Source organism: Scomber scombrus, chromosome 10 (genome assembly GCF_963691925.1).
Source record: "Scomber scombrus chromosome 10, fScoSco1.1, whole genome shotgun sequence".
NCBI lineage: Eukaryota > Metazoa > Chordata > Actinopteri > Scombriformes > Scombridae > Scomber > Scomber scombrus.
In genome coordinates this window covers 19347157-19359656 of record NC_084979.1, presented here as the reverse complement: position 1 = coordinate 19359656, position 12500 = coordinate 19347157, and the positions used below count along the sequence as shown (strand labels likewise).

Below are 12500 nucleotides of genomic sequence, written 5' to 3'. Positions count from 1 at the left end.
GCAATAACCTATGGACCTGGATTTGGATCCATGTTTTAGATACTGTATGTACACCAATCAGTCACAACATTAAAACCACCTGCCTAAAACTGAAGTTGTCCTCTGTTATCTGGCACCAAGACATTAGCAGCATATTTAAGTCCTGTAAATTGCAAGGTGGGCCTCCACGGATTGGACTTGTTCTTTCCAGCATTTCCCACAGATGCTGGATCAGATTGAGATCTGGGGAATTTGGAGGCCAAGGCAACATGTTTTTCATGTTCTTCAAACCATTCCTAAACCATTTTTGCAGTTTGGTAGAGTGGATTATTCTGCTGAAAGAGGCCACTAGCATCAGGGAATCAATGTGCCATGAAGGGGTGTACTTGGTCTGCAACATTGTTAAGTTAGGTGGTACATGTTAAGTAACAACAACATGAATACCAGGATTCAAAGTTTTACAGCAGAACATTGACCAGAGCATCACACTGCCTCCGCCAGCATTCCTTCTTCAGTTAGTGCATCCTAGTGCCATGTCTTTCTCAGGTAAATGATGCACACCCATCTGGCCATCCACATAAGGTAAAATAAAATGTGACTCGTCAGGCCAGGCCACGTTCTTCTATTGCTCCATGGTCTAGGTCTGATGGTCACATGCCCATTGTAGGTGCTTTTGGCAGTGGATAGTGGTCAGCATGGGAGCTCTGACTAGTCTGTGACTATGCAGCCCCATAGCTATAAAGCTCTGTGTTTGTTCTGACACCTGTCTATCATATCAATTTGTGCTACAGTATGTTTTCTGTGGTATAAGACCAGACAGGCTAGCTTTCGCTCCTTGCGTGCATCAGTGAGCCTTGAGCGCCCATGACCCTTTCTTGGACCACTTTTGATAGGTTCTGCATACTGGGAACACCCCACATGATCTGCCATTTTGGAAATGTCCGGACCGATTCGTCTAGCCATCACAATTGTCAAAGTCACTCAGATTCTTATGTTTGTGCTTCCAACACATCAACTTCAAGAACTGAAGTCACTTGCTGACTAATATAACCATCCTCCTTTGACAGGTGCCATTAAAATGAGATAATCAATGTTATTCAGTTCACCTGTCAATGGTTTTAATGTTGTTGCTGATCGTACTTCCTGCAAGTAAGAGAGCCTTAGAAAAGTGTTAACAAAGTCTATATAATGTGGACTAGTTGGCCTTAAATGGAAAAAAAACCTTACCACATCTCCTGTATCAATATCTGCATTTATATTGGCACTTGCTACTCTTTTGTTTCTCTTGCATTTAAACAGAGAGGCAGAAAATATGACGCTGTTATATAGGATCCATGTTTTCTTTAAGTTAAAATTAGTGTCATAATCATAAATATTATCCTAAAAAATCCTAAAACCTCTGGAGAGTTCGCTATAGAGCTGGTGGGAGCTGCAGGGTCAGTCAATTTTCAAAAGTAGATTATGAAGTGATGAGTGCGGGCAGAGGAGAGAAAAGTTCAATAATGTCAGTATGATCCTATAGTTAATTGGATGGTCTTCACAGCCAGTATGCGGTGGCAGTGTGGACAGGTGTGCAGGGATGGTCCGGCAAAATCCATTGTCTGGCATTGATTGTCTGACGCACAGAGGGGTAGCGGGGCCAAATCCCAATGATCTTAATTGGATTCAGGAGGCTTGATTGACATAAAGACTGGTTCCCCTGTTCCACTGTATTTTGGCATTCCACATGCTCGGAGGATGTTGTCCGTGACCCATGCAAAGGATTGTAAAAAGAGGAGCTTCGCATTTGAATTGCATGACTTGTCAACAAAGTTTGAATTGCTACATGTATAGTGAGACAAGTATCCAGAGGCTAAAACCCAGTTTGGTTAGGTTTTGGATGTATAAATCTTTGGGGGAAACATGACTTATTTAATAGTCAATTATAAAGAAAAGAGAGAATGAGAGGAAGAGGGAAGGAAGGAGGGAGGGAAGGAGAGAGGGAGGGGGAGACAGGAGCGCTGTGTCAAGGCCTTTTGCTGATATTCAGTGGTCTCCATTGAATTGGGCCAGGTGACCTTGCTCTACCGCTTCTCTACCTAAATCAATACTTTCCCAGGATTTTTAACCAGCATACTTTGATGCTTCACAGCTGAAGTAAAAGAGGGAAAAGAGACAGGAGTGAGACAAATAAGGAGGAACTGCAGGAGCTGGCCAGAAGGGGAGGGAATGAGAGAGAGTGTGAGGGATGAGTGTTAAGGAGGGGTGAAGGAGAAATAGATGGAAGGAGGGAGGTACGGGTGGCGTGAGGGGGAGTATAGGAGGGAAAAAAGGACAGGAAGGATGTTAAGCAGGGGTGAAGGAGAGGCAGGGAGGAGAACAGGAGGAGGGGGAAAGCGGGCTGAATGGAGGGAAGGAGGCAGGGAGTGGTGATCTGTCAAACCAGGCAGACTTATCCTCCGCCCAGTAATCTGAGGTACAGTGTTTGTTTATTTTCTGTCCTCATTTAGACACAGGGACAGATCCGGGGAGGGAGGGGAGGTTGCTGGCCATCTCGACAAGCCCATTTCCATAAACCCCTATTGTGTAGAGAATTCAAAATAGGGTTTGGCTGACCGAAAACCTCGCAGAGGTTTCTTTGGTGGCAACTGAAATGCAGCTATAAGACTCGTTCAATGTGTTATTTCCATGCAGGGAGCAAATGATTAACATTCTCTGAATTCTCAAAATCTCCTATTCATATAGTCAAGGCTGAGTCTATCTGTAAAGTGTGAGTGTGTATCAAAAATCCTCTTCTTCTCTTTTCTGGAGCCTGCGAGGCTGTCTATCTGTGCTGTGACAGCATCTGATTCTCCTCTTTAAGCCAACAGAAACATCTCAATCCCACACACTTAACACTCACACAAAAGGGGTGATGTGATGTGACGTGCATGTCCAGGCGCGTGCACTCATGTGCAACTGTGAATGTGTATTTTGCTCTATACAGTCTTGGCCCTGTCTTTATTTTGTAGGTGAGTGGGGCTCAACTCAAAAGGCATGACTAGGCTCGGAGTTGTACCCTTCCTTTGCTTTTATTCCACTCACAAAGAAAGGCAGAACTCAGGACAAAAGATCCAATTACTAGCCAGTAAAAGCAAAGAAACACAAACACACAAGTCTCACACACGCGCACGCACGCGCACACACAAACACACACAAACACACAATGTGCCCACGCCGACATGGACTCAAGCAAATATACGCTCATGCTGACACACACATAGAAATACACACGTGTAGTCACACTGACAGTTTAACACCCTGACTGACGGAGGAAAAAAATTCCCTTGTTAATGTGGATAAATGAAGCACAAATTAAGATGTTTATTGATGTATTATTGATCAGATTAGAGAATGGTTGATTATTGAGTGACACATTTAAGTTGATTTTTACAACTGGTGTGGTGAAATATTTAACATTTGCACTTCTGTTTTGTTATTTTGTTGATGTAAAATACAGCCGCAGACCCATTAATACGCACAAAGAAACTGTCACATAAAACCAAGCAAATTTTCTCACAACAACAAAAGTGATCCCAGCAAAATGTTCTCTCACTGAGTCACCACTGACTAGTCATCACTGGCATCGCCACACAAACCCGTTACACACCGGAGTGGCACCGCACACATGCATACATTCAGATTTATCCAAATACAGTGATGAGGGAAAATACTCGCTCGTGTTAAAAGTGGTCAAGCCTGTACGTTATATGTCTCACAGGTGACCACATGAGCAGGTATTCAAAAATACACAAGTAGGTTTTGAAGCAATTGGTGTACATGCAAGTTGTGAGTTCTGAGTGAGTTGTGTGTGTGTGTGTGTGTGTGTGTGTGTGTGTGTGTGCGTGCGTGCGTGCGTGCGTGTGTGTGTGTGTGTGTGTGTAAAATGATCAGTGTGCAGACAGTGTTAGTAAATAGTGACTTACAAGACAGGGAGTGTCCTCCTTTGGGCAGGTACTCGTAAAGCAAGGGGTTATCATCTCCCATCATCTCAGCCCGCAATGACAGCAGGCTGTTCTTACTCATCAGCGCTGCCTTCAGATTGGCTACCGACGAGATCGTTCCACCCGCGGCTCCTCTCCCGGCCTCCTCCGATTCATTGGGACCCAGGAAGCCAGGCTCTGTGGCGAGAGCCTCTTCCTGTTTGAGGAAGAAGTCGAGGCGTTCGCCGCGGCTGTCTGAGCTGTTGGGTTCGGTCACGTCTGCCCCTAAAAACAGATGAAGTAACAGAAGATGGGTGAGGCTCTTCTGTCCTTCTACAGCGATCACAGACTGACATTAAAATGCTTTTCCAAACAACACAAGCTGAAATGGGGAAATTCAAGTGGGTGGAAGGGGAGAATGTCTCAAAACATTTCACACAGTGCAGTGTTGATTTCATTTAAAGGATTACATACATTTCTATAGCCTGAAATTTCTGCCACTCTTTGATTTCGGAATCCTTTTCAGAGGGGATAATAGGGATGGTGGTCAAACTACAAAAACCTTGGCATTGTACTTGAAAAGTTGTCACCTTGTCGATGTAAGAGCTTAACAAGACAGTGATAAAAGCTTGAGAGAGTACTAAAAAACACCATATTAAAATAATTCTTTCAAACCTCTCAGCCGAGTCATCGTTTACACCCTATGTTTTCGGTAGCGACTACCAACACGTCACCGCTCTGATTCATTCTCTCTTTCCTCGACTCCCTAACATACCTCATCATCACCAGTCAACAAAAATACAAGGAGATCATAAAGAGACAGAGAGAGAGAGAGAGAGAGAGAGAGAGAGAGAGAGAGAGAGTGAGAGAGAGAGAGAGAGAGAGAGAGAGAGAGAGAGAGAGAGAGGAGAGAGAGAGAGAGAGAGAGAGATGGAGGCAGACACAGACATGACGGTGCGCATGTGTGTGTGCGCGCTATGTGTGTGTGTTTAGCCGTCAGCGTGGTTGAAAGCAGAGTGTGTGGAGAAGCTGTCAGCAATAGACATGTCGCTGGAGGTTCCACTGTAGATCTACAAGACTGTCAGACCACACTGCTGACGACAGTTACGCTCAACGCTCTCGCACACAGACACACGCACAGAAACACACACGCAAACACAGACTCACAAATACACTTTCATTGCCTCCTAATTGACATTTAACTGATGACAGGTTGCTTTCTCTAACAAAGACTTAGACAAAAATACACACCACGCACATCACCGGCTTAGAGACTTTGAATTGCTTGTCTACACCTAAAACAAACTCACACAGAGACTTCTGAGTGCTAATGGAGACTTGAGAGCTGCCTTAAAGGGGTTTGTGTGCATAATTATGTGTGATTGTTGTGGACAGAAACCTTCTGACATTCTAATATATAAGTCTGCTGTTCCTCAAAGTCCAGTGACAGCTGAAATCACACTTAAAGCAAATGGGGAATAAACAAAGTGAGGCAGAAACAGAGGTGATGCGGTGGAAAAAGCAAAGGAAAGAAGAAGAGTGAAAAATAAAATGGGGAGGCAAGAGTACAAAATAGTCCTATTGTCCATTTTAACTACAGTCAGGTAGTGCTAAGTGTTTCCTGTGCAACCCAGTGCTCGTCTGCTGCAGGGGAGTCAAGGTGACAGAGACAGTAGTTTGCATCCACGTCTGGAATACCGATGGGTATACAGCCTCTTCACAGCCTACTGGGTCAACACTGACCACTCTCTGTCTGTCACACACACACACACACACACACACACACACACACACACACACACACACACACACACACACACACACACACACACACACACACACACACACACAACATACTGTCAGTCATTTTTCATACTCAGTATAGATAAATGACTACAGATCAGATGGCTGGATGCACGTTCTGTATGCACAGTTGCACATACAAGCATAGATCTGCAAGGTGAAAAGATTTGATTGCGATGTTACGGACAGGGGAGGAGGAGATGGAGCAGGACAGATAAGAGTGACATACATACGAAGTAATCAGCAGCCATCAAACTACTAGCGGACACAGAGAAAGATATAAAAAGAGGAGATAAAGTCAAAGAAATGAAGGAAGAGAGGAGGCATGGACAAGGTAGTAAGAGAAAGAGAAAGAAAGAAGAACAAAAAGGCAGGGGAGTGTAAAAGCGGGGGTGTCAAGCTGTGGAGGAAGCAGACACGCATGCATCCACACACACCCCCGCCTGCACACGCACACACACACACACACGCACACACACACACACACACACACACACACACACACACACACACACACACACACACACACACACACACACACACACACACACACACACACACACTTAATTAAGGAGGGGGTGTAGGGGTTGGCGCAAGGGGCATGAGGTGCAGGAATTCATTAGAGCTCTGCCCCCTCCTTCAGTGGGCAGCCCAGCAGCCACAGGAGTCAATCAATAACATAGATCTGCTGTTGGCCAACAACAAACACACACACACACACACACATACACACATATGCACAAACACACACACACACACACACGTATATGGAGAAAGGAAAGGCAGACAAATGGAAGGAGAGGAAGCGAAGGAGAGAGAGAAAAGAGTCTCACCTCTGACCCCTATCTCCCTCCACTCATCTGTTCATTGGACGAGTGAGTGACCCCTGACCACTTTTCCCAGCATCCCCTGGACACGTGTATCTACAGATGGAACATGTCCGCCCTCCTCGCCGTCATACAGTAACAATGCATCAGTCAGACAAACTGCAAATTAACTGGCAGAGTTACGGAAGAGCAATCACTTCATGATTTCGTCGCACACAACACTCAAAGCTCTTTCTTGTACCAAAATGCTTGAAATGAATATCTGTGTTTTACAATTTTAGTGTGGGACTCTCCCTGTCCCGCTGACACACTCTGCTGTGCAAAGTACAGTATCCTGCTTTCTGAGTATTCATCCACATTACTGAGACTAAGCGTGAGATATTAGAAATTAGTATTCAGCTGACCACAAACAGGCTTCCGCACCAAATAATCGGAATATACTACATAATCCTCCTTCACTTATGTAAGCTTTATCGGGCCTGCGTGGATGGTGTGTTACTTAAATCTCATCCTGTTCCGACAGATAAAATCATTTACCACACCAGAAACAGTCGCACCTAATCCCATGCACGCAGCTTATGGATTTCATCATACAAATGCTGGGTTTCACTGAGGATTTGTAGACACACATATTGTGGTGTCTTTCAGAGGCAATAGGTTTATCTGGAGTTTTAGAGACACTGTGGTTACATCATTCCTTTGTGCACATATGCTGAGTGTTAACATACTGGTTGTCATGAGACAACCTATGAATTTCAATGGCATTGGGATATGCCTTTGAACTGCATGGTCAGATAAAAAAAAAACCCAATAGCATTTTCCTCATTTTTTTCACAGTGCAGCAGTGTCTGTACAGTGAAGGGAATTTTCATTTTCCCCTTCATAAAAGAGTCCGAATAATTTAGATTCCTGCTTTCTGAAGAGATCCTCCGTTTAATTTGGTTGCCATGGTAGCCGGGCACCCTTGGCTTCAACATTTATGCTAAATAAAACCCCCTTTTAAAAGGAGAGACAAATATGTGGAAATGGTGGTTCTCTTTGTTCATGTGTGTGTTTGCATGTGTGTGCATGTGTGCGCACACAAGCGAGTGATGCTGCGAGCTATGTGAGGGCTTGAAAAAGCAAAGGCGGAATAAGACTTGCCTGAGAATAAAAGATGTGTGTGTTGAACTATACTTCAAATGTGTTGTGATGGATACTGCATTTATCATCCATTGAGAGAGTTACGGCTAATGGATAGAAGATACAGTTTTATGGGCTGTGGTTGGAAGCAGCACTGTATATTTGTGTGTAGAGTGTGTGTGTGTTTCACAAGGGGAGTCGTGTTATTAGAGAGCGTGCTTTGACGCAGTAAAGAGGAGGAGAGAGAAGGCCTGAAAAGGGAGGGAAGGGTCAGCTGACCCAGTTTGACCTCTGATCCTCTGTTCTGATTGTGCTCATGAAGTGTGTGTGTGTGTGTGTGTGTGTGTGTGTATGTGTGTGTGTGTGTGTGTGTGTGTGTGTGTGTGTGTGTGTGTCAATAAATGCCTCCTTCTCCTCAAAATGAAGCCAAACATTGTTGTATGAGACAGTTTCCATTTTCTAAAAGATACAGATTATTGATAGATAAATGGATGAATAACGTAAACTGATACACATCTACTCATGCATTCGCACACACACACACACACACACACACACACACACACACACACACACACACACACACACACACACACACACACACACACACACACACACACACACACACACAGACACACATAACCTGGCTCCTTTAACACCTCACACACCACGCCTTCAAATCAACAGAGACAGTAGCCAAACACAATGGAGAGAAAAAGTCCAGGGTGGTTAAGCAACGAGTTACTGAGGCTTGTCGACCACAAGAGAGCTGTCAGAGAAGAAAGTAGGGCTTGTGTGCATGTTTGAGTATGGGAGTGCAAACAAAGGAGAAAGACTCTCTCGCTGTGTATCTGTGTGTGTGTGTGTGTGTGTGTGTGTGTGTGTGTGTGTGTGTGTGTGTGTGTGTGTGTCTGTGTGTGTGTGTGTGTGTGTGTGTGTGTGTGTGTGTGTGTGTGTTTGTGTGTTTGTGTGTGACAGAGAAAGAGAGAGAAAAAAGCTTTGCCCCAAGTCGGCCTGGTTAATGGCTCGGCCAGCCTGAGGTTGAAAAGGACAGGGCATTACAAGAGCCTTGTTGTCACAAGACTCCGCTGCTCGCTGTATTTGTCTATGTGACATTACAGCGGCATGCTTCCAAACTAGAAAAGTCTCTCCTTCACCTCTTTTCACAAACTGCTCCATACACTGTATGCATTATTAGTGTGTGTTTGTCCTCGAGTGGACAAAGAGGGGAGGAAAGTGGAACTTGCTTCCTCAGCATGCCAGAGTTTGAGAGGGTAAAAAAGTAATTTCAGCCGAGAAGGGGGAGTGAGGCACTAAAACAGCTCAAGAATTCAGAGGCAATTTAAAAAGCAGTGTGGGAGAGGGGAATGAAAAAAATGCTGGGTTAAAAAGGAGGGAGGATGGAAAGTAAAAGAGGTTGTTATTCTCTCTCTCTGTCTTCCTCTCCCTCTCTCTCTCTGTTGTTTTTTAGGGACTAGCCGGGCCACAACCTCCAGGAGAGATAGGGAAGGGTGGGTGGTGGTGGTGGGGTGTGTGTGGATAGGGAGGGCAAGCATAAATCAAGCAGAGCCTGAAGGCTTTAGAGGAGGGAGGGACAGTGGGAAGAGAGTGGTAAAGGACAGGGAAGAGAGAGGGAGAGAGAGGGAGATGATGGTGCTGGTGGTGATGGTGGTACTGCTGGGGTCTCGGAGAAAACGAGAGTGTGGGTGGAGGGGAGGAGAAAAGAGAAGAGGAGCACAGCGATTGCAAGAATGGTGGGGTGAGAGTTGGACGGTGGGGTGATGGAGTGTGGGTGGGTGGGTGAGTGAAGGGGGAGCGAGGAGAGGTGAGGGGGAGGTTACAGAGGCTGTAGGAGGGAGGGTGGGTAGCGATGGTGGGGGTGAGCAAGTGAGTGTGTGAGAGTGTGAGAGTGCGTCCACACTAAGGCAGCTAAATTTGAAAATACGTCTTATTCTCTCCGTGTTGGCCCTCTGTCCATTTATTACTACCCCAAAAAAACCTGTTGAAAACGTTCTCCTGAGTAGATGAGTCAGAACACACCATCACATTTTAGACAAGTGACATACTTGCATCTGTGTATCCTGCATTCCTTCAGAATATTGGTCATTTGTTCTCGGTAATTTGCAAAAGTTAATAATTAGCCATTAGAAATGAGTCTATGAAACATGCCACTGCTGCTCAGTCACTCTCTGAGCTTCTTTCTGCTCACTGTACTGTTTTTTTTTTTTTTTACAACCCACTGGCATTTTCTTCTCAGAATTGTAGAATATTTCATTCAATAAAGAGTAAACAGGGAACTAAAGCTATCAGAATTAGCAAGCTTGCTTACGGTCTGTTAGCAAGTGGATTTGCTTGATCGCTAACAATAAATTTAAACTCTTTCCTCCAGGTACACATAAAGTATGCTGCAAGTATGTGAACACGCTGGCATTGCAGCCACTTGTCAACGCCTTTGCATGGTTCAGGAAAATAGAGCTTTTGGAAAATGATGGTGTTAGCCTGGTGGAAGGCTGTGTGGCATTTAAGTTCAGAAGACAACTTTCTGTCATTTTTAATAACCGTCTCTGTGATCACTCATGAAAAATGTCAATATGGTTTATCAATTTAGGCGTTGTCATTAGTATTTATATTACGTGTATAATTGTTTTAATTACTTAATGTTTACCTAGTTAAAAGGCTGATGATTAAATTGCTTTTTAATGCTCATTCTGAACACAGAAAAGGGGTAACATGTAAATGGAACAACTAAGTTGTGAGTTTGGCTGTATCAAAATGATCATGGAGAGCAGGAGATGACAGAGCACAGATAATGTAGCAATGTCAGTCCCAGTCTTTATCACATGTTGGCAGTGATGCATTATTTTACAAGAAAGAGATGTATCCTTTTTCCAATTGTTTGAGTGTTTCAGTAGAGGGATATCTCTAAGAAAATGACATGAGGATGCCGGTGGTCATTTTCAAATTCAAGGTGAGTTTTCAAAATTAGCCGCCTTCTTGTGGACATAGTCTGGGTGAGCGAGTGAATGAGCGAAGGGAGGGACGGAAAGAGGGAGTGGGTGAGTGCATGGGGGATGGAGGATTGCAGGGCTCAAGGTAATCTGGGGAGTTAATGCAGCTTAGAGGGACTGAGAGTGGGAGGGAGGTAGAGACAGAGAGAGGGGGAGTGATGGCAGAGGGAGAGAGAATATAAAAATAATAGGGTCAGCAGGGAAAGAGAGGGAGAGAGAAATAAATGAAGATGTATCAGAAACAAAAGCTGAAGCAACTGAGGATGGGGAGAGAGAGTAAAAGTACAGGGAGTGTAAAAGCTGGAGAGATAGGAGAGTGGAGGGGGAGAGAGCGAGCCGAGCGAGTATGTGAGATAAAGAGTGGGCTAATGAAAGGTAGGGTGAAGCTGAGCGAGTTGGCGGGTAGGAGGGAAGTCGAGAGAGAGAGAGAGAGAGAGAGAGAGAGAGAGAGAGAGAGAGAGAGAGAGAGAGAGAGAGAGAGAGAGAGAGAGAGAGAGAGAGAGGAGAGAGAGAGAGCGGGGGAGAGGTCTGCATGGGGAAAGAATGCTGGGTGGGGAAGGAAGGCAGACACGCAGGGCTTTGTGCTAAAAGCAACGAGAGGGAGATGGAGAGATTGAGAGAGAGAGGTTATGTCTTGGCTTCATGTACAGGGGAGGAACTGGTGAACGGGCACGAGCCCAAAAGCACCGTCCAGCCTAGTCCAGGGTCGTTTTTGAAGGGTGAGGTGGGAGAGAGAGAGGTTGAGAGGAGGGATAATGGAAAGTGTAGGAGGAAAACGACAAAGACTCTGGGTGGGGATGCTTTACGCAGCCTGTGGGTTATTGGTGAGTGCGTTAACACACTCCACGACTCAAAATGACCAGCTCAGGAGCTTGAAAAAAACGAACTAGCCAGAATTATTGCTTTACTGCTCTCTAGTAGATAATTTAAGACAAGTTTAACAACAATTTCCAGCTGGGCATTCTGGAGCAGAAATTGTGGTGAAATTCATATATGTTCAATAAAAGTGATATTTGTCAGAAACATGTTTTACATTTTGCACAAATCAAACTATGTCATGTGAAAATCAATCATCTTAAATTGGACTTTACATATCTGCACAGCCATGCACAGAGAGTCTCTTAGATGTCAATTTTGTCAGCTGTCTTCAAGAGTCTGCAAAAAACAGCTACATCAATGTCCGTATGCAACACAAAATCTGACTTCACAGACTACATGTGACTGTGAAAGAGGAACATGTCTGACACCCAATGAAGAATGTAAAGAATAGTTTGCTTTTTATCTGTTTTGCAACATATCAGGATAAAATTTCAACCGTTTTTTTCAAGAAAAATAAACGTTTAAAAAATGTTTCCCTGATGATGGTTTTGTGAAAACATGCACATCTTTATTTTTAAGTAACTGCATTGGACTGCATGCAGTAACTTGCTTTCTCCATATTTTTGGCCTTCATGAGTGTTAGCATAGCTAAATATTGATAAGTATCAAACAAAAATAGCCAGATCACTGCCTTATTCTGGCACTTGTTCCAAAAAACTGTATAAATCAAGTTTACTTATAATAATACGGTATGTTAAAATAATATGAGTGCACTGGCAGATATTCTCCACTTATTTAGGAAAAGAAGACTTTAAGAACAATGTGGTGCAGGCCTATTGGTTGCTGTGTAAAGAAACTTGTCCTTGCACTACAAAAATAATAATAATAATTTATTTATTTATTTTATTTTTTTAACAGACTTTTCTTGGAGACAAACAACTGCTGTGGAGACTATTCTGGAGCCCCTATCAAGTGGCTGCCTGAGAAATGCACAAAAACAC

The 12500-nt window shown here is 44.1% G+C and overlaps 1 protein-coding gene across 1 annotated transcript in view; it reads right to left on the bottom strand.

Annotated features, from left to right (window-relative positions):
- Window positions 1-12500, bottom strand: part of zbtb46 (zinc finger and BTB domain containing 46) — a 57467-nt gene that overhangs the window by 8427 nt on the left and 36540 nt on the right. Inside the window, exon 4 of the mRNA XM_062427354.1 lies at window positions 3924-4205. Coding sequence (XP_062283338.1) covers window positions 3924-4205 — 282 coding nt within the window. The remainder of the gene's footprint in view (window positions 1-3923; window positions 4206-12500) is intronic.